At 38.0% G+C, this 24,121-nt stretch overlaps 1 protein-coding gene across 2 annotated transcripts in view; it reads left to right on the forward strand.

The window, feature by feature from the left end:
* The window catches only part of pth1r (parathyroid hormone 1 receptor), a 103,480-nt gene that overhangs the window by 37,442 nt on the left and 41,917 nt on the right, over positions 1-24,121 (forward strand). For both annotated transcript variants that reach the window (XM_064346933.1, XM_064346934.1), the window contains exon 2: positions 14,688-14,790. In XM_064346933.1, coding sequence (XP_064203003.1) covers positions 14,688-14,790 — 103 coding nt within the window. The remainder of the gene's footprint in view (positions 1-14,687; positions 14,791-24,121) is intronic.

Genomic DNA, 24,121 nt, shown 5'->3' on the forward strand with positions numbered 1-24,121 from the left:
ACCTAAGATATGAATTTATTGAAACATGCAATGTCGTCTGACCAAGGATATTGCTCTGCAGTAATCGAGTTGTTACATGAAATACTGGACCCACAGCAAATTCTCTGGCCATCATGGCTAACCTGGTAACATTGCCAAACATAACTGAATTTACTTTACTAATAAAGGCAGCTATCCTGAAGGCTGACTGGCTACTTAGCATTAGGCTAGCCACCAAGGGGACCCTGTCTTTCCAGCATTAACCCAGCTGAAAATGCATCACTCACTGTAGGCAGTCTGCGTTCTTCTTCTTCGTTTTCTTCAATTGGCCACATGCTTTTAAGATGCTTTTCAGCTCCAAAGAAAAAAGGACCACACCTAGAAACATCCTGAACACTTTTAATAATAACAAATATAGGCACACAAGCAAGGACTGGGCAGAAGTGCACACAGACACAGATTGCCAGTGCGTCATAGTAATGACCTAGCATGGTTTCTTTATGATATTTTCAAGGTGAACTTCTGGAGTAGTGCATCCAGCTAAACAGGTTCTTGGTTCTGTGCAGTGATCTAGCTCATCATACGGAACTGAATCTTGATTGTGGATTATGCTTGGGGGTCGCCGGGGGGCAGTGTGTCATTGGTTGTAGCGTCACCAAGGAGGGAGGATCCCAGTGGACAGAGTATTTCCCACCTTACTGTGCAATAGTGACTCCCCTGGTAAATGTATTGCTTCTCTGCCAGCACCGGATGACTGCACAGTCCAGCTGGTCAACTGGAGTGGAAAAAGCTGTGACCGGTGGCTAATCTTCTCTCTGTGGACCCAATGGTGGATTTTGCGGCAATGGGATAATCATTACCGAATACAGCACGATTCCACTTTAGCTGCCATCAAGGGAAATGAGAATGGCCTGCAAAAGGATGACCTCTCTTTAAATGGACATCTCTGTTAACCGTGAGATAATCTAAAGCAGGTTCAAGACAGCTGTTTTTAGCCTCCTTCATTTTAAGTTTGGGAACCATGTTAATTGGTGCACAGTTAACATTGGTGCCCAGTTCCCAGGGATGATTATATAAGCAAGCAGCGTAGTCTTGAGGATAATGAGAAGGGAAGGGGATGTAAAATAACGTGCCTTGTAACTCATATTTGTCTTGTAACACAGAATCCTAGATATTTTTAAAAACCATACCATTTATAATCCTCATTGTCTATTACTACACCTTGCCGACAGAGTGCTCAAAGGTGGTGCACATCTGTTTATCATGCAGATTAGCAGGTCTTGAGAGTAAACGCTCCACGCTTTCCAGCCCACTTTACATTCCAACCTTTCTGATCAAGACTTTACACACGATGGGTGGCTGTCAGACAACTCACAACAGCTACAGTTTAAAAAAAGAAATATGAACCGGAGCATACCAAAATATACATGTGTATTATTTACTGTATGTCTGTTTGTATGCACATATAGTGTCAATTGTAGTATAATCTGAGAGGTCATAGTTGGAGTTTGTTCTATAACACATTTTAACCCTCCTGTTATGTTGCGGGTCAAATTGACCCTTTTTAAAGTTTGAAAATCTAGGAAAAATACTTAAAATTATTTTTTCAGTATGAAACTTCTTCTACTGGCCTTAATTAGTGTAATCAACATTTTAAATGAAAATGGTTCATTTCATGTATTTGCAAACCCCCCCTGTATGGGGATTGACCCGGGAACATTTTTGCTGTACCTAAAAAATGAACAGAACAGGAGGGTTAAAACACACATGATATGAACACAAACAGATAACCGTATCATTGTGACATTGTGTTCAATAATTAGCTATGCCATGGTGCCATATCTGTCCCCGCACATTTCTTGGAGCCAAGAGAGTAAAGTGTATCCAGATTTCCCAGTTTAAAGCAAATCTTTAATGTTGTTTGAGGGGAAAGAAAAATGAAAAAAGCCATTTGTACTTCACAAGGTTCTGCTTAAAATGCTTTTCGTACTTTAAACCCAGTGCAGATTGCATCATGTGAGCTATAGGCTTGTTTTTTTCACAAATGTCACTTGGCAGCTGGCCAGAGATTGCATAAATGCCTCCTGACTGTTCTTCTCCATTGTTCTGTTTTATTATGTTTGTTGTGTTGGGTAATTGATTCCTAAAGGAGGGTTTCAAAGCCAAATCCCAAATCACATTTTAGTGTAAGCATTCTGAAATGTTATTATGGTTTTACTCCCTAGAAATGAGTAAATTATTCTTGTGCTTGTCCTTCTATAAAGGAGGGAAGAATGAATGCTGGTGTGTCATCTTTGACAGTTTTCAGATCAATGAAGTAGTAGGTGTCCCACTGGATCTGTGCGAATGTAAAAAAAAAAAAAAAAAAGGAGAAAACAAATGACCATACTGACTGGCGTGAAGGTTATGTTGCACGGGATTGTTTTGGAAAGAGACACATGGTTTTCATTTGAAAATAAGGCAGACAGAACTGCTTTTATTGGAAAATCCCTAGCTCCAATCAACTGGAGTGGTTTCCTGTTCCTTAACGGCGACCGCTGTCCATCGTGTCACCCAGATTTGTTTAGGTTACAGTAAGTATAACAATGCGTAGAGCACTGTTAGAAATAACACAGCATCTCATTTATCAGAGCCATCTTTCAAAGCACACATGGAATTTCCTTGCTGTTTACTGGAAGATACCTGAACTTAGTTGCTTTAGACAGCAGTGACTAAACGTTACTGCGACTTAAAAACAAGAAACAGCCTTTCTGCTTCCTTTGGCTGGATTGCCGACCGGGGTATGTGGACTTCTCATGCCGCCAAATATCATGGACGCAATGCATGGATTTTTATTTTCTCTTTTTCCTTTTGTTTGGTACCCCGTGGATGAATGGTGGACAATTGCCCTTGCCTCCCATGCCTAGAATCAGTGCGTGTGCACAAAAATACACACCCACACACTCACCCACGCACACACACACATACATAAATGCTGTGATGCCAGGAAGGGAGTTGGGGTGCTGCCCACCAGGGAGCACTACAGACAGGTATGGCCGCAGCTGTGATTCATTGCAATTACATCAGCTGTGGCTCATTACCTAATTATGGGCTCTATAAGAGGACTAGCTTCCAGGCCTAGAGGGGAGGAGTGTTTTCAGGGCTTTTGGGAGCTGGGCAGCACACAGTGTGGTGGATTGGTGACAGGTTTTTGGTTATTCCTTTTCCCTTTAAGCTGTTTGGTTGGCAGATTGGCCTTTTCTTGATTTATTTCTGCTCCGTTTGCCCTGGTCAAATGAGAGAAATGTGGCATCCCTAAAATGTGCATGTTTGCGTTAATGTATATGTATTTTAGGATGTTCTGATGGTAGACTGCAAAAATATGGTTGGATAGCATGGAAATGTATGCATATGACTTGCTACAGCTGATTTATCATGGCTGGTGGCCATTGCGGTGAAGGTAATTATGTCTGCTAAAAGCAGGTGTTATCTTCTTTTCAGAGCATGGCCATTCTTAAGAGGAGACATCACCAGCCTGTTAGAGTAGGGGAGAGTCGCAATAAATGTGACGGTTTCCAGATTTAGATCAAAAACTATTTAGCCTAGCACTAGCACAGATTTTTACATATTTGTAGTCATTAGCTGTTTCAGTTACATTCATAAATGATTTGAGTCAGATACAATTAAAACCAAGGTACACACAGTGAGATGTTACATTCATGGCACCTAGTCAGTCAGTCAAGATTTTTTCAGTGATGCGGAATAATTCTAACAGTAACTCTAAATGCCCTATAACATGCATACGCAGGTTTTCAGCACACTAATGGTTATCAAGGAGACGCATTTCCAATAGTAACATGAGACCTGTCAAATCCTCAGATGAAGTAATGGTCTTTTTTATGAAGAAAACAAACAAAAAAACAATGTAAACATTGACGCACAAGCAACTTCTTAACTTAACGTGAAGTGAGTTACTGTATTTTCCAAATTGATGAGAAGCTGAATTTGTTTCTTAACATCCAGGTAAGCTTTTTACAAAGCAAAGAGCCAACCATATGGACCAATCTGGTGTGTGCATACAATAAATTCTCTGACCCGGTAGCTGTTTCTTTTCCATTAACCACTTGGAGCATCCAAAAGACGAGGCTGTCAACACAGCAAGCAAATTAGCTGAATGCATTTGACATTTAACATTAAATGTATTTCTTTAATAAAAATTAAGTACCATTTAAAATGCTTATAGTTTTCCCAAAAAGATACCACATATAGACCATCTAGTGTTTCTAATCTCCAGATCTGTAGCCCTCTCCATGACCCCCCTGGCTTCCAACCATCTTCTTTTCTCTTTAGATGACTGTCTTTAAACATTTTTGGTCATCTATCCTCCAATTCCTGATAGAATACTCGTCGAAAAATGTACTAACTTTTCAAGGACAGAACTTCTTTTAGAATTTTAAGGTGCCTATCCATTACATCCATGTATCCTGACACCTGTCCAAAAAAATTCACCAGAGATGGAGCGGGACAAGTGTTGTTTTCCTGCCATGCGCAAGATGCATCTTAAATACCGGCAGCAACTCGCTACAGTTGCGTTCATTTACATAGCCAGTAAATACCCCGCTAAATTGAAAACATGCAGGGATGCAGAGTTTTGCAGTACTGGCATTAATTTGATGCATGCTTGGTAAAGATAGCCCCATGGCTTGAAGTTAAGTAGCTGTCTAATCATTCCAAGCTAGCAATTATTTTTATTTATTACCCACCTGGAAAACAATTTTCTCTTGTTAATTCCCATGTATAATTCATGAGCCATCTGTGGGGCACAGAACACATCTGAAGATGCATATATTCAGACATTGCCAGCTGACTTCTATAAGCTATCGAGCTTGTTCTTTGAGCCTCACATTAAGAGTAGAGAATCAATTAATGTATTTAATGTTTGCATTTTCCCAGCGTTTACTGAATTGCGTGTCTGGGTGTGGGTATGTTTTGCCTAGAATAGATACAGATGCAGCAAACCCCACTACAACGGGCACAAAGTGTACAAAAATTCATTGTGAAACATTAATTTCACTAGTATTATTATTAACATTTTTAGTATTTTAAAATACTAGCCAGTGTTAGAGATACATCATAAGATCCTCCTTCTATATCCTCCCACTGGGTATGTCCCACTCCTCGCTTCAATCACATGTTCAAGGATCAACATTCTGCACTGCTGATAAAGAGAGCCTGTCTTCAACTCCTGACCATTTCCTGTAAGAAATTAAGAAAAAAAATTGTTTGGGCCCATTTTTTTCCATATTGAAGTACAGCATGAATGGAAACTGGAGACCAAAATATACTTTATGACTGGAAGTATTCTGAAAGGTAACCACTTGTAAATCTTTTTTTTTCTTCCCCATGCTACTTGCTGGACTTCAATTTTCAAAGATAGTTTTGTTTTCATTTATCTATACCTCTTTGGAATAGACTGTGGAATATTCTATGTTGGCGCAGCCAGGATTGTAAATAGGTTGTATCTATCCTGGTTCGCTTGTGGTGAAATGTTGTTCTACCTGTGGTTGTTTGCAGTGCAAAAAACCATAAACATCTTCCCTCTGTAACTCCTTTCAGAGTTCAGAATGGACTTCCTTATGTCAATCCTGCAAGTAGTAAAAATATTGATGGATAAAGTTCTATGGTCTATAGTGACTCTGAGAGAAGCTTTTATTTGCTGCACCACATTATGATTTTAAATGGGGGAAATCCTGGCTGTTACAAATTAGGCCCTTGCCGTAGACACATTTATAGACTGATTATCAATCCAGAAAACCTCAGCACTAAAATGAACAAGGGTAAATGAGGGAAGCACTATCAACCCCCACCCCCCCCAAAGTATTTTATAGTGGGCTAATCCGTCTCTTTGACAGACTGCATCAGAGATGCAATTATGTGCAAATCCTCAATTTGCAGTAATTTCTTTTTAATTAAATTGTTATAATGTTATATCATGTCAATCAGATCTTATTTATTTGCAGTACTAATACACCACTGGTCAAAAGTTTTAGTACATCCACAATTTTCAAGCAATACATTTTTTTTAAAAACCTTTTATTTAAAACAATAATAATAATTAAAAAAAGATATATATAAATCTTCAATTCATCAAAATAGGCACCTTCTGAAGTAATGAATGCAGAGAATATCCATGTGCTTTTTTCTATAGGGGCAGTCATATGGTTCTGAAAGTTCACACCAGCAGTGCTGTAGACGTTCCCACAGGTGTGCTGCACTTGTGTGTTGCTTCTCCTTGACCTTTCTGTCCAATTTGTCCCAAACCAGCTTGATTATACTTCACTTGTTGGAAAATGGAAAAAATTCATTTACCTGTTTATTTAGCCAAATATGGCTTTTTATGAACTCCAAAATTTTGGTGACTATGCCGTAAAGTAAAATATTCTTTTTAACTTATGGCTATTCACTACCTAGTGCCATTCGCAGAAGTTTAAAGTTCACTAAAAACCAATATAGGTAAAACTGGATTTTACTGGGACACACATCGGAAATGAGCAGTTACTATAAGCTACAAATGTTATTTACAAAGCCTCAGATAATTGTTTTAAACAGTGTATCTGCATCATTGCATCTGTCCCTATTAAATAAAGACATAAAATGTTATATTATACAGTAATATGTTTCAGCCATCTATGTTAACTATGGCAGTATGTCCTCATAATTTAATTATAATCCTATAGTGATACGCCCAAAAGAGAGAAGCTCATTGACTCATTTGAAGAATAATTAAGGAATAATTAGAGGCTGTTTACTTGTTTCCACAGGCTATTGCAGTTATTTATTATTAGGTTAATTGAGATTAACTGGCTGAGAACTTCATCCGAGGTTAATTGAAAAATGACTTCCTATTGTTAGATGGACTTCTGTTTTCACAGGCTGTCTACGGCAGTGAAACAGCTTGAGCCTTTCACAACTGATGGAAAATAACTATCATAACTGTCACCTTTTTCAGTTTTCAAGGACAAAAGGCTGACCATCAAATGTCAAGTGAGAAACTGTCATGATTTCACATTTCTTTCTGCACAAGGACATTCGGTGTGTTTCAATAACAGTATTCTTTCATCACAGCAAACTGCACTGTGTGCTGTGCTAGTGCACACATATAATTAATGAAACATTCTTAACTGAAACATGTTGGCTGGATTTTAATTCCCGTGAACTAAAGAAAAAAGGTTTATGCCAGTTTGAATGCAGTAACATATGCATGTAAGCTCAAATTTGATTCAAAGTGGCTGTCTTTGCCATTGTTGAACATATGGCTTTAGTTTTCAACAGAAGCAGTCTGTAGTGTTATGGTCATTGAATTTGGTACATTACCAAAAGGATCCAAATCAGGACCACCAATAGATTCTCATAACCCTTTTTACCTATTTGCTAGTGTGTATGTACCTGAAGATTCACTTATCTACAGATAGATTAACTACCTATAAACCTAGAGGTAACACATACATAATACATACATACATACATGCAGGGGCGACATAGCTCAGGAGGTAAGACCAATTGTCTGGCAGTCGGAGGGTTGCCGGTTCAAACCCCGCCCTGGGCATGTCGAAGTGTCCTTGAGCAAGACACCTAACCCCTAACTGCTCTGGCGAATGAGAGGCATAAATTGTAAAGCGCTTTGGATAAAAGCGCTATATAAATGCAGTCCATTTACCATTTACCATTACATAAAATAAATGCACTTCTTAGTTTGCATGTACTGTTCTGGGCACTAAGATAGTGTTTATTATCAAACACCACAGGTTATCCCAGATATATGAAATGCATAACAACATTTTGGACATTGTGGGAAGATATGAGTGGTATGTTCAAGGAGAATCCTGCGATTCACTTCAGTTCTCCCACATATAGACAAATACAAAAGCACACATGAAGAAAAACATGCGCAGTTTTTATTTAAAAGCATTTGACTTTTGTACGATTCATTTGAGTTATTCAGAGCTTATGAAATACACATATTTCATGTGTACACTAAGCATAATGTGGAAGGATTTCTCAGGATAACCTTTCCTTTTCTGAAACACTGGAAATTACGCATTACAAATTTCCTGAACGGAATGTCTTTCTCATTATCATATATAAACATTATAAGACTGCTTGCTTTGATTGAGAGGAACTCAATATTTCAGCACCAAAATAAAAGAGCAACCATTCATGATATGAATTTTACTGGAACATATTTGAACCATCTCATTAATATTTTGTAAAACTCAACATTTGTAGATTGCCAACACATGTAGTGCCAAAGAACATTAGTTGTTGGATGTTGTGACTTGAATACCTAATGCATTTAAAACATGTCATGCGTGAAGCACAGTCCCAAGAGCCTATTTAAATCTGACTAAACCATTTCATTTTGGAGGAAAAAGTACAGGAAAGTTATCAATGCTCTGAATTAATGTGTTAACACTCATCTACTGCAGTTTCTTTAGGTCAAGTAAGGCAATTTAGTTTCTGTAATGCAAAAACTTATATACACATCATTGCTGTTTTGTTGTTTATAAAGCACATGGCATAGGTGGAATGATAGTCATTTTGATAATGTGACAGAAAGTGTGTATTCACTGGAGTTATAGTGTGCATATATGTGTATTTACACATAGTGGTGGGACATTATTTTACAATGACAATCTGATTTGTCCTTGCAGTTGCTCGAGTGCTTTCTTTTTTGGGTGCCTAATGCCAGTTTTCCAGCAGCCCCACTTAAAGGCATTGCAGTGCATTTTTTTCTAAAGTTTTCTTGAACTTTACTTCTCGCAGAATGCCAGGACTAAAATAAATGAATAAGCCCCCATTTTTGTCTCCTTTCCAATAATTATCAGGCTTTAGTAGGCTGATAGGCTAGAGACATTACTTTATAGATGTTATTGTTTAGCCATTCTGGACAACAAAGACATTAAAATAGACAAAGCTAGGCTACATTGTAGACATGGCTTAAGATAGCAAAACCTTTATGCCTTATGCCTAGAGCTGTGTGTCTCTCGTGCGCACTGCACTGAAGGGGACAGAGGATGACAACAATACAATGAGGCATTGTAGAGAATAAATGTGCTAAATGAAGTCAACCATCTTTTACACTTGACAGGGGTTCCAACCCAAAGCAATTAAAAAAGAGAGGGGGTGACAATTGTGTGATGCTCGCAGGAGAAAATGTGTGAGTCTCCTGCACTATGTGCAATCATGTTTTGTAAACAACACCTGCATATGCAACCTGTTTTTGGCTACAGAGAATAAAAGTACGCAGGAAAATACAGGCTATTGTTAATTTATAGACTAACATAGCAGACAGATCATATCATATGAAATATGTTTTTGTGAACTACTCACACAACTATAAGCCTCGATCTTCATTAGCCTAGAATAAACACTGATGTGTTAATGCAAGACCGATTTAGCCTAAAGATAGTAGCCTAGACTATGTACTGTTTGTTTTCACCAAGGCAATTCCTTTAAAAATAATATTTAAAAAATATGTATTAATCACATGGAAATCGTGTGGAAAACAATCATAAATATTAGATTCAAGTGCTTATATATATATATATGTATATATATATATATATATATATGTGTGTATATATGTATATATAAATATATTCCCAAGTTGTTCCGCTGTCTTGGTATTGCATTCATTTGGCTGTTCCAATTGGAAACTCGGTGGCATGATATGAATAATTTTGGTTTTTTTCCCTCGGGTCCGTGAGTAGATCCGCTCTTTCAGTCATGTCATTATAGGCTGTTTGAAGACTAGACCTAGCTATCTGGTGACTGAAAATGTGACGGACTTGGTTAAAAAAAAAAAACCTGCAGGAGAACAAGGGTGCAGCACCATATGATGCAGTCATATGATTCAGTTTCTGGGAGAGATTTCTCCCCCTGGTTGTATAAAGGGTCTGGCTGAACTAGGCTTGCCTAGTCTTGTTTCAGTGAAATAAGTTTTCCAAAACAAAATGGAATCACTCATTTTGCTTACTCGTGATCTGCGCTGTGAAATTTTGAGTAGTAATTAGACCTGAAGTGATACACCAAATTGTAAATACTACAAAGCGGGTATTTTCCAAATATTGTCTCTTTCTGCACCACACATAGAGTATTCAATGGGTTAAAATAAAAAATAAACTTCCATTTATTTGTCAAAGTCACTTCAGTGACAACAAATATGTATTGAATCCAGGCCTGACTCACAAAGAAATGTGAATGTTGCACAGTTTGTGGGTTCAGAAGTGGGCACAATTAATCTGACAGAACTGTTTGCATTGGGACAAAAATGGCATTTCTATTTATTTGACAAATTGTGCCTGAATCATTGGGTTGTATAATGCTATTTTATTTGCTGCATTAAGCAACAAAAAACATTGCTAGACTCTTGGTTTGTCTTACTGTGAGGCATTTGACAGATTGGGTCTAATCTGCAGCCCACATATGCTGCACTCAATATGCTTACACTGTGATCTTGTACTGAGAGCAGCAGGAAAATAAATGGTGCACAAAAATTGAGGAAAAGAGAATATCTAACGAACATATAAAGGCTGTACCTTTTGGAATTTATAACAGAAGGGTTTCATAACAGCAAAGGGCATGTCTTTTAAAACAAATGGAACTTGAATATGAATGTTTGCTGTGCCTCCCCTCCATGGAATTCTTTTTCAAAGACATCCCTGACAGACCTTGAGAGTGTCTTGGTTTGATTCCAGCAGCAGACAGTATTTCCCACTCTTTATGTCTTAAATGAAAAATAAAAAAAAAGGAAAATGGTTTTGATTTGTTCAGGAATGTTTATGAAACATTCTACAAAGTTCTCATTTGTACCTGTGCAGGTGCAATAACGTCCAGGCTTGGAAGTGCTCTATAGATAGATTAAGCTTTCTGGTCCAGTTTGGAGTAATGCATGACAGATGTAAGTCTGCAACAACCCCAATCCCTCCCACTTGGATGTCAGGAAACACACAGTGGCAGACTGTCTGAAAGCTTTCTGTGCTGTAAGAAAGCTGACCTTCCTTCAGCTGTCCTTGAGCATTTTAATAACCATCTCTGTCACTCATCTTTGTTTTTAGTGTGGATTTAAGACTGCATTCAGTCAGTGTTTTGGAACTCAATTCTCCCTCCCTGCCCATAAATAGGGGGTCACAAACACAATTTGAAATTTCAGCAATCATTAAAATTGACTCAAAATGAACTGCCTTTGTTTTCAAGTCAATGACAAATGTAAAGATTTTGTTCCTCCTTTACTTCATTTTGTATATCTGAAATGTAACACACTGTGCTCGTCAGTCTGCCTGGGTATGATGTGTGTTTGTTGTGTCCTCTGGAGGAGGATTTCCGTCTGTGTTTACTGTCGAGGCTCAGTCAGGAAGTCTCAGACAGCTCATCTGTTGTTTCCATGCCGACTCTTAGAATAAACTTAGGGATGAAGCATGTTTTGATTCAGGTTAGCTGATTCCAAAACTATGGCTGTCATCAAGTAAAGGTAATTGTGATGTTTTTGCATCTAGCTTTGTGGTGGTTTTTGCAAAAAAATAAAATAAATAAATAAATATAATAAGCATTCTTTGAAAATTTCCAAGTGGCAGTTTACCCCTAAAAGTTAGCTCCAACAAGCAATTATATGCAATCCAGTAAAAGTTTACCACAGTATGTGGGGAACTGTGTTATGTTCACATAACAATTCAAGAATTTCCCAAGAAAGTTGTGCCTGTATAATCTCTCAAACTTTTATCTTTGGCAGAACTTTTATTAGAGTGGAAATGTTATAAAGAGCACATGTGTATTTGGTGACTTGTTATTTTTGATCTGAATTGGGAACCCATCTCCAAAGTACAGTAAAAGCTAACCAGCACAAGACACAAGTGAGAAGGGCACTGCTGAGTGATTCCAGACAGTACCACTAGGGACAGTAGAGAGGGTGTTTTTTTTAATCATATATCAGAAGACATGCTGTGAAGTATAGGCTGGCCCTCTTCTCTCCAAGACAGACATATCTGATTAACATCTGGCTTATAACATCCTCTGTGATATGGATGTAAATTTTTCCAAAGTTACCCTAAATAAGCACTTACCTTAACATGCCAAAAAGACCCCCAAATAACCAAACGGTGCCAGTTTTCACCTAATGGGGAAATAAAAAAAGTTTGGAAACTTTTCAGAGCAACCACAGGCAATTCTCAGGGCAGCATGTTTCAAAATCCTGTCTGCCCTGTGGCAAAGTTGTATGAAAGTAAGTGACCGCTTCTTGTTTACTCCCCAACATAGTTTTATATTGTCGCCAGATAACAGAACATCCTCAGTGATGTTACCTCCTCGACTCCATAGGGTGCATTTTTTGGAGTTTTTGTCAGGGAGTGAGCTGAAGAGGCCATTTCTTTCACTCTGTGAGGTTAATAATGCATCTGGGTGACTTTAGAGACTCCCCGGAGAGAGCTGTCTTGGAAGTGAGGGACCCAGAATGTCAACTTCTGTTACATCCACTTTACTTCCTGAGCCCTGCGGTAGTGGACTTTTTTTTTTTTGTATTTGGTAGTTTTGATTTTATTTCAGAGTGAGCAGCTGTTCATGATTTAAATGGCAAAGAAAAGGATGCATGAGTTTCTTAGTGACCTAAAGGCACTGTGTTCTGCTCTCTTGCATCTTGAATCAAAGTCACTGAAGCAGAAGCATCAAATTGGAGGAACCCAAAATATTTTACACATGCATACATAATGAAACACATAATTGTGTGTGGATGGCTGAAAGTTACAGTTTATTAATATTGTTTTATGCAATAAAACGGTTCTTTTTTTTTTGGAACTTTAAAAAATATTTTTAATGGCTACTTCAACCCAATTCCTTTGTCCTTGAGAATTTGTAAAGCATTTACCTTCTTTTTGGTAAATTGGACATGAGATTTTAGTTTTTATTTTAAAATTGTGTTTACAAAAAGTAATTTATTCTTTTATGCTCTCACAATAATGACAGTTTTGCGGCAGTATGCTCATTTTGCTATGTATAACTTGCTGAACGAGTGGTATGCAGTGATACATGCGATAAATTCTAATTTCATTTCAAATAGTGATCAAATAAATTCTGGACTTAATTACTGTAGTTCACTGATTTAATTCCTAATAAAACAATTTGACTGTTTTAGATAATTAATTTAGATTAATTGACCCAGTTCCATGCAGTCACACAACTTTCAATGTTTGTGAGATGTGAAGTCCTTTTTAGAATAAATGGCATTTGTTCCTAAAGTTCACACATTGCACAACTTTCACTTAGCAGGTTTATGAATGTACATGAAGGTGTTTTTGTTCAACACTCATTTTTGACACTTTTCCCCCCAGAAAGCTTCAGAAAGCCTTTGGCCTTTAAAAATGTCATGAAATGAAATATATGAAATATTATGTGCTCAGCCTTGTCGTATAGGAAGTTCTACAAGTACGCAAAGAACACAGGCAACTTTCAAACCCTGTAGAAATACTTTCCAAGACTGAGCAGAAGCCCTAAAGCCTTCCAATATTGGTCGAATCCCATTCATAAAGAATGCGCAGCGGGGACTGAGTTAATTAACGCAATTCAGCTGTCATCAAGTCTTTAAACTGGATTTATAAGCAAGAAGAAAAAGGTATTTCTGGCTCAGGTTACTGCTGGGCTGTAGTGTACTCACTCTGTGCCAATTGCCAGCTGAACTAATCAAGGAAGCAGAGGCCACAGTTAATTTTTCTTGGATTGGCTTTAATGCCCTTATTAATATGAATGACTTAAAGGGCACCTAGGGTTGTCCTCTAGAAAAAAAAAAAATTATTATGATTTTTACCTTGCAGCCATCATTTACTATAACTGATTTGAGTATTCATTTAGTTTTAAGTTTGGTGGAAGAAGCCAATGAGCATTTGAAACGGAGTCTTTGGGTTGAGTGTTTATTTGGATACTCTCTCCTTGCTTAGGCACTTCTGTACAAATCTGAAAATTACAAACAGTAATAAATCACATATGCTGTCACATATCATGCTGATTTGCTGGTTAGTTATGGCACAGAATACAGTGGCCTCACTGATCAGAAAAGCTGAAGTGAAAGTGATCATTAATGTGGAAGTGATTATTGCCATTAATTGGAAAATAAAGTTTGTTAGTTCTCTGGTCTTCGTGATGGTGTATGTCTTCTAACTTCAAATGCAATTTCACATATGAAAACAAAAGCTAAAACCAAGACTAGACACTCTTTATCGATTTTGCTTAACTTAATTTGGCATTAAAACTACTGTTTCTGTAAACATATATTCTGCAACATATATACATGTGAATACCATGAAATAAAAGGTGTTTGTCTGTACTTGTGTCTCATATTCATCTTTTGATATCAAATGCATTAAGTGTGTAGTAAAAATAACAAATTTCACTCTACTATTACCATACTTTTGGAGGGCACTGTATATATACAGTGCTGTTCGTAATTATTTGGACAGTGACACAATTTTTGTTGTTTTGGCTCCAGCACATTGGCTTTGAAATAAAACAATGAAGATGATGTTAAAGTGTAGAATCTCGCCTCTAATATATTCACCAATATTTACATCCATATTGGATGATGCGTATAGGAATTACAGCCTTTTTTATATGACATCTGCCCAAATAGCACTAAGCTGTAAGATAGTCTTCATGTCTTGATTGCAAATGTGTTGTTTGTCCTGCAGGTCGATGCTGATGATGTTCTCACCAAAGAGGAGCAGATGTACCTTCTGATCAATGCCAAGCGCAGGTGCGAGAGAGCCATCAAGTCCAAACATAAATTGCCAGGTGAGTGTTTTTTTATGGATACATAAACAACAGTAACAAAGGCAAAAGAATATCCATCAACAAGGAAATGGTGGGGCCTGAAAATCGTAGTGCCTTTATTGAAGGCAGGAGCCTTTTTTAAAGAGCAAGTGAGCTTCCCTTTAGCAAAATATCTGTTTTCTTGTCTCCAGCTTTACAATCCTCCTGTTTTTTATACAATTAATAAAATATTGCACAATCAAAGATGGAAGGATTAAAAATAATTTATCCATTACAGTTCTTCTGCATCCTGAAGACTACGGTGGGTTGAAAGCTGCAAAGTTTGTTCTGGCTCAGCCATTTTGTGATGCCTTGTGGTGCCACATAATAACAAACATTATATTTTCACCAAATACCAAGTTCCTCACTTCATTTTTATATAGCTTTTAAGTAAAGCAGGTGGTACAAGTCAATGACATTGGACTGGAAATTACTGGAATGTTGATGTATAAAATTGACTGTTGGTTTCTATGCAATAGTGCAATTTTTGGACAGCGTCAAAGATGTGGGTTTTTTTACCTTTTTTTGTAAGAACCAGAACAAAACCTCTGTGTGTGGATTCATCTACATAAAGATTAAAAATATTAATAAAAAAAATAAAATAAAGAAGGATGTGGGCATGGATGAGCCCGACAGCCTGGAATCAAATCCTGAGCGTGGCGAATGATACACAGTTGGCGGTGGCTTCACCCAGGGCTACAGAGGGTTCAGTCAGCAGGGATCTGCATTCTCCAGCAGCAGGGGTGAGATGGTGCAGACATAATATTAAAAATGTAACAAATCTCACCTAACCATTTGAGCACGGCAATGGCTGTTGGAGCTGGATTGTTCTGACTTGTGGTCGTGAAGTTCAGACAACCCTGTTGATCACAAAGGTCTGATTAATGCATTAAAACTGTTTGATCACAATATGTGCTACAAAGATATTAAACAATGACCTGGTAATTACAGAATAATTATGAGAGATACAATGTCTTAATTTGTGCTGTATCATAAACTGAGCCGTTCTATTGTACCTCTATCAAAATTGTATACATTTTCCGTTGCCAAGACCTATTTAGCTGAGAAAAACATACACTGGCCTGTATACTTTGAGAGAGATCATGCATTTATTAATCTACCATGACACAAAGCTGAATGGATTCACAAGAAGCTTTGGTGATGCTGAGGCGCATGGAGCAAAACACTGAAAAAGGCAGTGATCAAAGAAGATTCTTAACCTGAGCCTCTGATGAGACTGATGAGTTTCCAACTCTATCTCGTCACCAATTATCAATTAGAAGCTCCCAGCTTATCCAGCTACCATGTTTCATTACCAGCTACTAGCATAAGCTGTTTTTTTTCAGGCATAACCAGGCTGATACACCAGCTAAAACGAGCTTGACCAGGTCATTTCTAAGCTGGTCTTAAGGTGGTCTTAGCAGGAATTTACAGCAGGGTCTTATTATCATGCACAGCACTTTGCGGGCGATCAGAATAGCCCTTATTGAAATATGGTGGCAGATTAATATGAAGGGTTTGATTGAATTAAATGTGCCCTTAAATGGTTTAAGTGCATTCAATTGAATCACCCTGATTACTGAGGAGCACAGGGGAGGCAATACTCATTCATTTGTAGTTGATAAAATTCATGTTAGAAGTGGACGGGACAGAGTGGAAAAATGTTTTATTTACTGACCTAAATTAATCCTACATATCTGTTATTATTTGCTGGGCATCCAAGCCCATTCACACCTTCTTGGGGTGGCAACGCAATACCCAGAAACTTTTCCGATGTATACCTTAGTGCACGGGTGTCCAATCTTATCTGAAAAGGGCCAGTGTAGTTGCAAGTTTTTGTTTTAGCCTAGCACTAAGATACTTGTTTATAGTTAACAAGGTCTTGACTGCAGATTATGATTAGTTAATTAGTTGAATTAGGTGTCATAGTGCTGGGCTAAAACAAAAACCTGTTTTGCTCCATGCGTCTTTTCAGATAAGATTGGACATCCCATGCCTTAGTGTCTAAATATGACAGTGTATGTCTGTAAATGGGAAACACACTCCTCTTAACCTAATTTAATTGAAAGTGTAGTGAACCTGTCCCCCCATGAAAGCAGCTGTGAAATGCCCGGGTGTTCACCAGGGGCACTGTACCGTCTATGTTGGCATGTCAGGTCTAAGTATCTCATGCTCCACTGAACTTTGCAACGGAACTCAAGTAGCGGAAACTGTTTCACCTGCAGTAAATCTAATGGCACAAGAAAAGGGAACATCCTGATTTGTAGAAGATTCAAAAATGTATTGTACTAATGAAGGATGAGGGAAACTGTTAATGTGAATGGAGACCTTATGAGATAACAAAAGCATCCTTCACAGTACCTCAAAAAGGGAGCTAATATCCTGAGATTCAACTTTTTTCTGGTTTAGAACATTACATAAGATACACTTTCTATGTTTTTCATATATGTAATCGACAATTATTTTGTTGTTAACTGCAAATAGGAATAATTTACCTGTTTTTGGAATCAATTTTGGTTGGGCAGTGTCCAATATTTGAACTGACCCAAGGCTAAAGATTATTTGCATTAAACATATCCATTCATAAGTATGCCATCTTTAACAAAACACCTCTTTCTTTTTTAAATAGAGCTGTCCAAAACCAGCTTTGCTGCCTTTAAGAAAATATTTTCAGGCTGTGGTTCTTGGTTATGTGATGTCATGTACATAAATAGATAAATGTTAGAATAGGAAAGGAAAGAAATGTTGATTTTATAGACACTGCATTTACAAAATAAATAATAAAAAACAGATCTTGCTGAGATCTTGCAGAGTTTAACAATAATGCATGTGGTTTGACTTGTTATGTCTTTTATGATAAATGATATGGGTTTAACTGGTTCAAACGTAACCAAATTACTTAAATCCCCGAAGAATATATCTTTTTTATATATTGTGCATCTTGTAGACCAGGGACATAAATTATTAACCATGCATACCAACAGATTCTTTGACTTTTTCGCATGAAAATTTGTTTAAGCAAGGCCAATCAATACACTAACACATTGTCACATACTCACAGATCTAAATAGCTAACAATTACTAATGCAAACTGACCATTACCATGAGAGAGGAACAAACTGTCAACCATAAAATAAACACCTCAGTTCATAACCATTGTGTGATCGAATGGTTGGCTAATGCGATGAACTCAACAAATTAATAATACAAATTATAACTTGTAACTTATGAAACATTCTTTGTTGATGTAAGCAATAAAACAGTGACACCTAGCTATCATATAAGTTCATTTCTCTCGGCTCAGAGCTACTCCACCTCTTTACATTTTGTGCAAATTTCATTCAACGGCATTCTTCTAAACCTTTAGTTTTGTGAGTGGCTAGGTTTTGCTTCAACGCATGGATGGCAGGCTTAAAGTCGACTTGATTCTAACGTGTATGATGCTATGTTATTGTACCCAGCTTCTGCTGAATGGCTGAAGCTAAGCAGGTGTGGGCATGGTCAGTAATTGCTTGCTCCTGGAAGTGGTGTTGGTGGGCCAGAAGGGGCCAATTTTTCTTTTGGTCAAATAAACCCCAAAGCCCATGCACATGCAATGCTCATCTGTAGCATTCAATTTGAATGCATCTGTTGGGTCCACATTCAAGCAAACTTATTTGTACGTGATGAATGGATCAAGAATGGCTCACACTTCAGGCTAACACTTGTAGGACGTGTATTTTTGTTCTTGACTGCATTTTATGGACTGCATTTTATATAGCAGTCTGCCGTTGAGCTTATCCAATAAATGGATCTTATCCATTAACTTGGGAAAATCTTCTAAAGAGGGAGGTGTGGATTGACACTGAAAACCTTTAAATTTTCACTCCACAATATAATTAGCAGACACCGCAACATGGACCAGCACATTTTCACCAATCTATCAGTCTGAACCCAACTGACTTTTGTTGAAGCTGTATGTATTGAGACACAAGCGTTCACAATGCGTTCACACTGCTTACCCTTCACACTGTCTGAAGGCCACCTGTATTTGTGGACTTGACAGCCATCACTGTGCGACCTGTATATTTCAGATCTGTCCAAAATTTTGTTTTAATGCATCATTGCTGGTTGAGTCTATATTTTCACAGATGCCAAAACCAGCAAACAAACATATGGAAATTGAGTCGGCAATGGCTTGCCAATGGCAAATTACAAAGCCAGTACTTCATGTCCCCTTTTTCCCCTGCCAGAGATATTTTGCCATGACCAAACTAGCCTTCAAGGGTGCAATTTGTTAGCCGGAGGTGGGTTGAGGTTTCTATTTAGTGCAGAGCTCAGCTGCTCTCTTTCTGTGGTTTCTGCGAGCTGCTTTATTTGATGTTTGGTTCAGTGTCATTTGTTATGAATAGCCCATGACGTTCTCAACCACTGGCAAGGCCCTGTCATATTTGTCTCTGCCACAATTCCCCTCTCTTTTCAACTCATGCAATGTTATTTTTGTTGTATGTTAATGTATTTACTTTTCTACAGGGACATAGATGCCTGTCAAGCTGTTTATATACAGTAGATACATCCTGTGTTGATGTCACCTTATATTGGCCATTTATATGAACCAAAGCCCTTTGATGCTTCAGACAGACAATTAAGAGAGGCTTTGTTCCATCTGTGCGACATAGAGCTCTGTGCAGATTTAAGTGCTGTAGCATTTATGATCTAGGCTTCAAAGGCACTGCACAACATGGTTTCTTCTCACAATCCAGATACATTGACTGTTTCTAAAAACAAAAGTACCCTTCAGTCTGTCATGGAGCAGAAAGTCAGTGCACGCAGCCATTCATAGTGGTTTGATCACACTGATGGCAGACGTTAACATTTCACAGCCATCCACGGCCCCCTGGCCCACAGCGCTGATGTACATTTGGTCTCTGTTGGAAGATCTGAGCACCGTTATGCTTAATACCTCCTGACATGACTCGCTTGTCATCGTGGAAAGCTGGCAGCATGGCGTTCCAGTTTCCTGTAAGCTCTTTTCCCCTGTGAAGGTTACCCTTCCGCTCCCCTGTCTCTGCCCCTCCAATCATAATTCCACTCGTAGAAATGTGGAAAAAAAAAAAGCACAAATCACACAAAAGCCATACGAGTTCAGCCTGAGATGCAATTATCAAGTAGCATCTGGTGCACTGTTGTTTTGCTTTTCCTTAGTTAATCCTACAGACTCAGGGTGCAGATGCTCAATTGACCCCCTGGCCACCAGTCCAACAAGAAAACACTACCAAAAACATACGTGCAAGTGAAAATAGAAATGAATCATCAGTAAGGACAGAAGGCCATCTGTCAAGAATCAATTTATTGTAACACACACAAAAGTAACATTCATAGGCTTATGTGAGATTGCATGAGGGGTTTGGTGTAATAGAGAGCAAGGAAATTACATTAAGCAAAAGGTTTGTCTGGCCTGTATCATGCTTGTCTTACCCATTTCTCTCAGAAAATGAAGAAAAGGCAGACAAGCTAACATAGCTGTTGATTGTACAGTAACTAAACAGGTTGATTAGTTTAGGAAGGCAAGGTAAATGTAGGGTCACATTTGAACCAGTATTCACAATGTAACTGCTGTAGTTGACATAACAGTCAGCATTATCTCTTCGCTAGACAGAAAAAAAACTAAAGAAGGCAGTGCAGTGCTGTGGCGTGGGAAAATTGCAAATAAGGCAGTGACCTTGCTCATTAGTGGTAACCTCTGTCATATACCACCTTAGAGTTCATTATTCAAAATGGCAGGACTTGCATTTCATCTTATGGGAGCATGTTCAAGAGAATGCTGTGTTGGCATCAAGAAGAGGAAACTGAGAGTTTGTGCAGTGGTGTAGTACTATTATTGTTGTTATTGTCATGCTCTGTTAGTCATGCTAGCAGGTATATGAGTCATACTTCCTGGACACTATCCCAGTGAATCTAGACATCTAGAGGGGTGGACATCTAGGTTGTGAGATGTTTTGACATAAATGGACTAGGCTAACCCCAATATAGCTTAGGTTTAACGCAGATACAGCTTCAGCTAGAAAACTTTCATTCACTGTACAACTGACTTTTCACCGACTTATCAGGAGTGATTGACACTTATTGCTGCAATTGATTGGTCAGACTTTTTCAGGACCTGACTTTTCATGCTAAAAACTCTTTGGATCGCACATTTTCGAGCATGCAATGTTCCACACAGGTACATAGCCAACTGTGGAAAAGTAGACTGTTGCTACTTTGAGATGTCTTTCCAAGTAAAGTAATAAAAAATTAAGGAACTATTGGTTTCATTTTGTTTTGTTGGTTTCATTTGATTACATAAAACATTACCAGGAAACGGTCAGCTTCACTTGTGTTTGTTGAAAAAACAGTCTATTTGGTTTTCATTGCCAAAACCTGTGAAATTATTTAAATGGTTTAATTTATGTCCAGAAATATTATACAGGCATGAATAGGACACAGTTGGCACAGTTAATTTGGTTACGTTTTTCCTATTGCAGTAGCTGTCATCATTTCTTACACCATTTTTAATATTTAGGTAGATGAAGATACCTGCTTTGGTTTCTGTTTCGTTCCTATAAAGTTAACTTCACAGAAAGTAAAGAGCAATTTGAGGGTGTGGTATCGTTGCCGTGTTGCATTTAAACTGACTATTACAATGAATAAAATATCAATTAGCATTCCAGTAGGCTAACTACCATTCGATGGTCTTTGACATTTGGCTTGGTCTGCTTTACTACATAAAAGGAGGCCAGGAACATTCTGTTCGTAGAAAGAAAAGTGTTTTATTATGCAGCACCATACAGCCTGACCAAATGCTTGAGCGAGAATGAGGCAACTTTCCCTCACCTTGGTACAATATTCAGTACATTTGTTTCACCCACTGTAATCTACTTCAGACAGATATAAAGCTAACTACTTAAACCATGAGCAAGCTGCAGAACATGTATTTGCTAAATTGATCAACAAATCAGAATACAGAAACTACCAAATACAAGAATTATTAATGTATTGTGTGGCATACGCAAACAATATAATGTTTAAATGGTCAATTATACTATGATAAGATAAAAACAGCTTTCGCTCCAAGCAACTTATTACTTAGTTTCTCTCCTTTTCATAATTACATTAAATAATTTTCAACATAAAACATATCCCAAATATTAAAGATGAACATGGGATATTCCTACATTATTTCATATATGTTCCTAAAGTGTTACATTAATGATACATCAAGTATGACAACATTCCTGAGTTTGCTGCGTAGTTTTTGAACTTTGTTTATTATGTTATTAATTGTATAAAAATGGTGAGTATTGTGAAGGTATAGTCAGCTGGCCAGCAGATTCTATGCAATGGGCAAGCTCACTTGCTTTAAAAAAATAAATAAAAACTCCTGCCTCCAGCCTGGTCAACATAATTTTCAGGCTTCACCTTTTCCAGTTTCTTGGATATTTCTGTGTTGTTCATGATTAAACTTTGTTCGATTGAATAAATAAAAAAATTTAAAAAGACATTGCATATGTCCTTAAATATGGCTATGGCTAATGTACAAGGTCATAATTGTCACCTACCTATATGAGTAGACTCTTTTGTCTGCATTATTTTGACTTTTGTCCAATGAGTAATTGTGAGAACTTAGAGGTCACCCAGTGCTTGAGATCTTAGTGGTTGTTCCATTTTATAGAGGTTAGTACTGTTGTCCCAGCAATGGGCTCATAATAGCAGTAGTGTCACCAGAATTATTTTTAAATGGCCTAAAATGCTCAAGGTCTACTTGATTCATTGTGATTCATTTCTTTCGAGAAAACAGATACATTTTGTTTTCATTTGAGGACAGCGCAACACACAAACAATTTTAATCATAATTACTATTGTTTTTTAGGTTAATAATAATTATAATAATAATAATACGTGACACTGTGTGCTTAGTTGTGGGCAGTGCTGTGTGCTGTGACCACCTTCTCTTCAACTGCCTTAACTTTTTTTTCCCGGATTTGGATAATTCTTGGAACCTGTTATCAGTGCTTTTTCCAGGCAGCTGCCTGTTGGCTAGAAAGAATATTTGAAATTGGTTAAAGAATATTCCTGATAGAATATGTGTTGAAGTGAATTGCGGTTGTGTGTATCTACTGGCCTGTACTGGCCTGGAGTGAATTATGGTTGTGTGCATCTACAGGCCTGTACTATTTTCTCTGAATAAACATCTCAGCAGAAGGTTGGCCATCCTATCTGCGACTGTGACTATGTAGGAAAAACAAGTTTTGTTATTTTAGGATCACATAAATTTGGCCTGCATAACTTCATGTTACCACATGATATGTGGGAGGCTGTGTGGTATAGTAGTTCAGGATCTCGACTTGTGAGAATGACTCAGAGCTGTTGAGGATCTTGAGTTGGCAGTGCTGGCGGCTGGCAGTGCCACAGACTTTTGCTGGTCACCTTCCTACTACAGAGTGCCTGGAATGCCTTTTAAGCAGCTATGCCAGAAGATGCCCTCAACTCATTGTCTTTAAAGACTTTTCAGCCCATGGGGAATAGATATTTTTTAAAACTGAAACCCTGGAAACTTAACGAATCCTAAATAAATGTTGTGTGTTTGAAGTGGTATGATCTTGGATGAAAGACCAACTCCACAGGGCATGATGCAACATCTCAATTACAAAACTATTACTGCCTGATTGGCAGTCTGAGTGCAGTCTCACAAAATAAGTAGACCAGCTTGGAAGCAGTTGAAGTCAGCACACACATTTAACCAAAGCTAAAGAAGCATGTAAAAGCCAAGCTTTTTTCTTTTCTCTCAACTATTTCTGCTACGGGAGATACTGGTGGTTCGGGGGCCTGTTGTCTCTTGTGGCTCTGTCGCGGCCCCTTTTGGAAGGTTGCACATGTCTTTCTGATCATAGCACAGTTGAAGAGACCGGAGGAAGCATTCTGCCTCTTTTTAGAAAGAGCAATGCTCCTGTCCTGCCTCAAAGCACTGACAACCTCATCTTCCCTAGTGCTTTGGATTTGCACCGTGTTTGTGATTCACACTATTCCAGTCAAAACAAATAGGCTAACCACACGGCACCCAGACTCACTGCTGTGACTAAGCAGTCCTATAAACACTTTACCTTCATTCCTTTACTCGCTCGCTCACACTCACTAATCGGCTGACAAGTAAGCACCTCCTTCAAAGAAATGCCAGTACCCGGCACTTATAAGCAGTGGCAGGCGAATCAGTCTTCACAAAACCAAAAATAATTGGAGCAGTCGTGCTATTAATGTGTCAGTCCATTTTTACTATAGAGATCCAAGTCTTTTAATT

Source organism: Anguilla rostrata, chromosome 8 (genome assembly GCF_018555375.3).
Source record: "Anguilla rostrata isolate EN2019 chromosome 8, ASM1855537v3, whole genome shotgun sequence".
NCBI classification, from domain to species: Eukaryota; Metazoa; Chordata; class Actinopteri; order Anguilliformes; family Anguillidae; genus Anguilla; species Anguilla rostrata.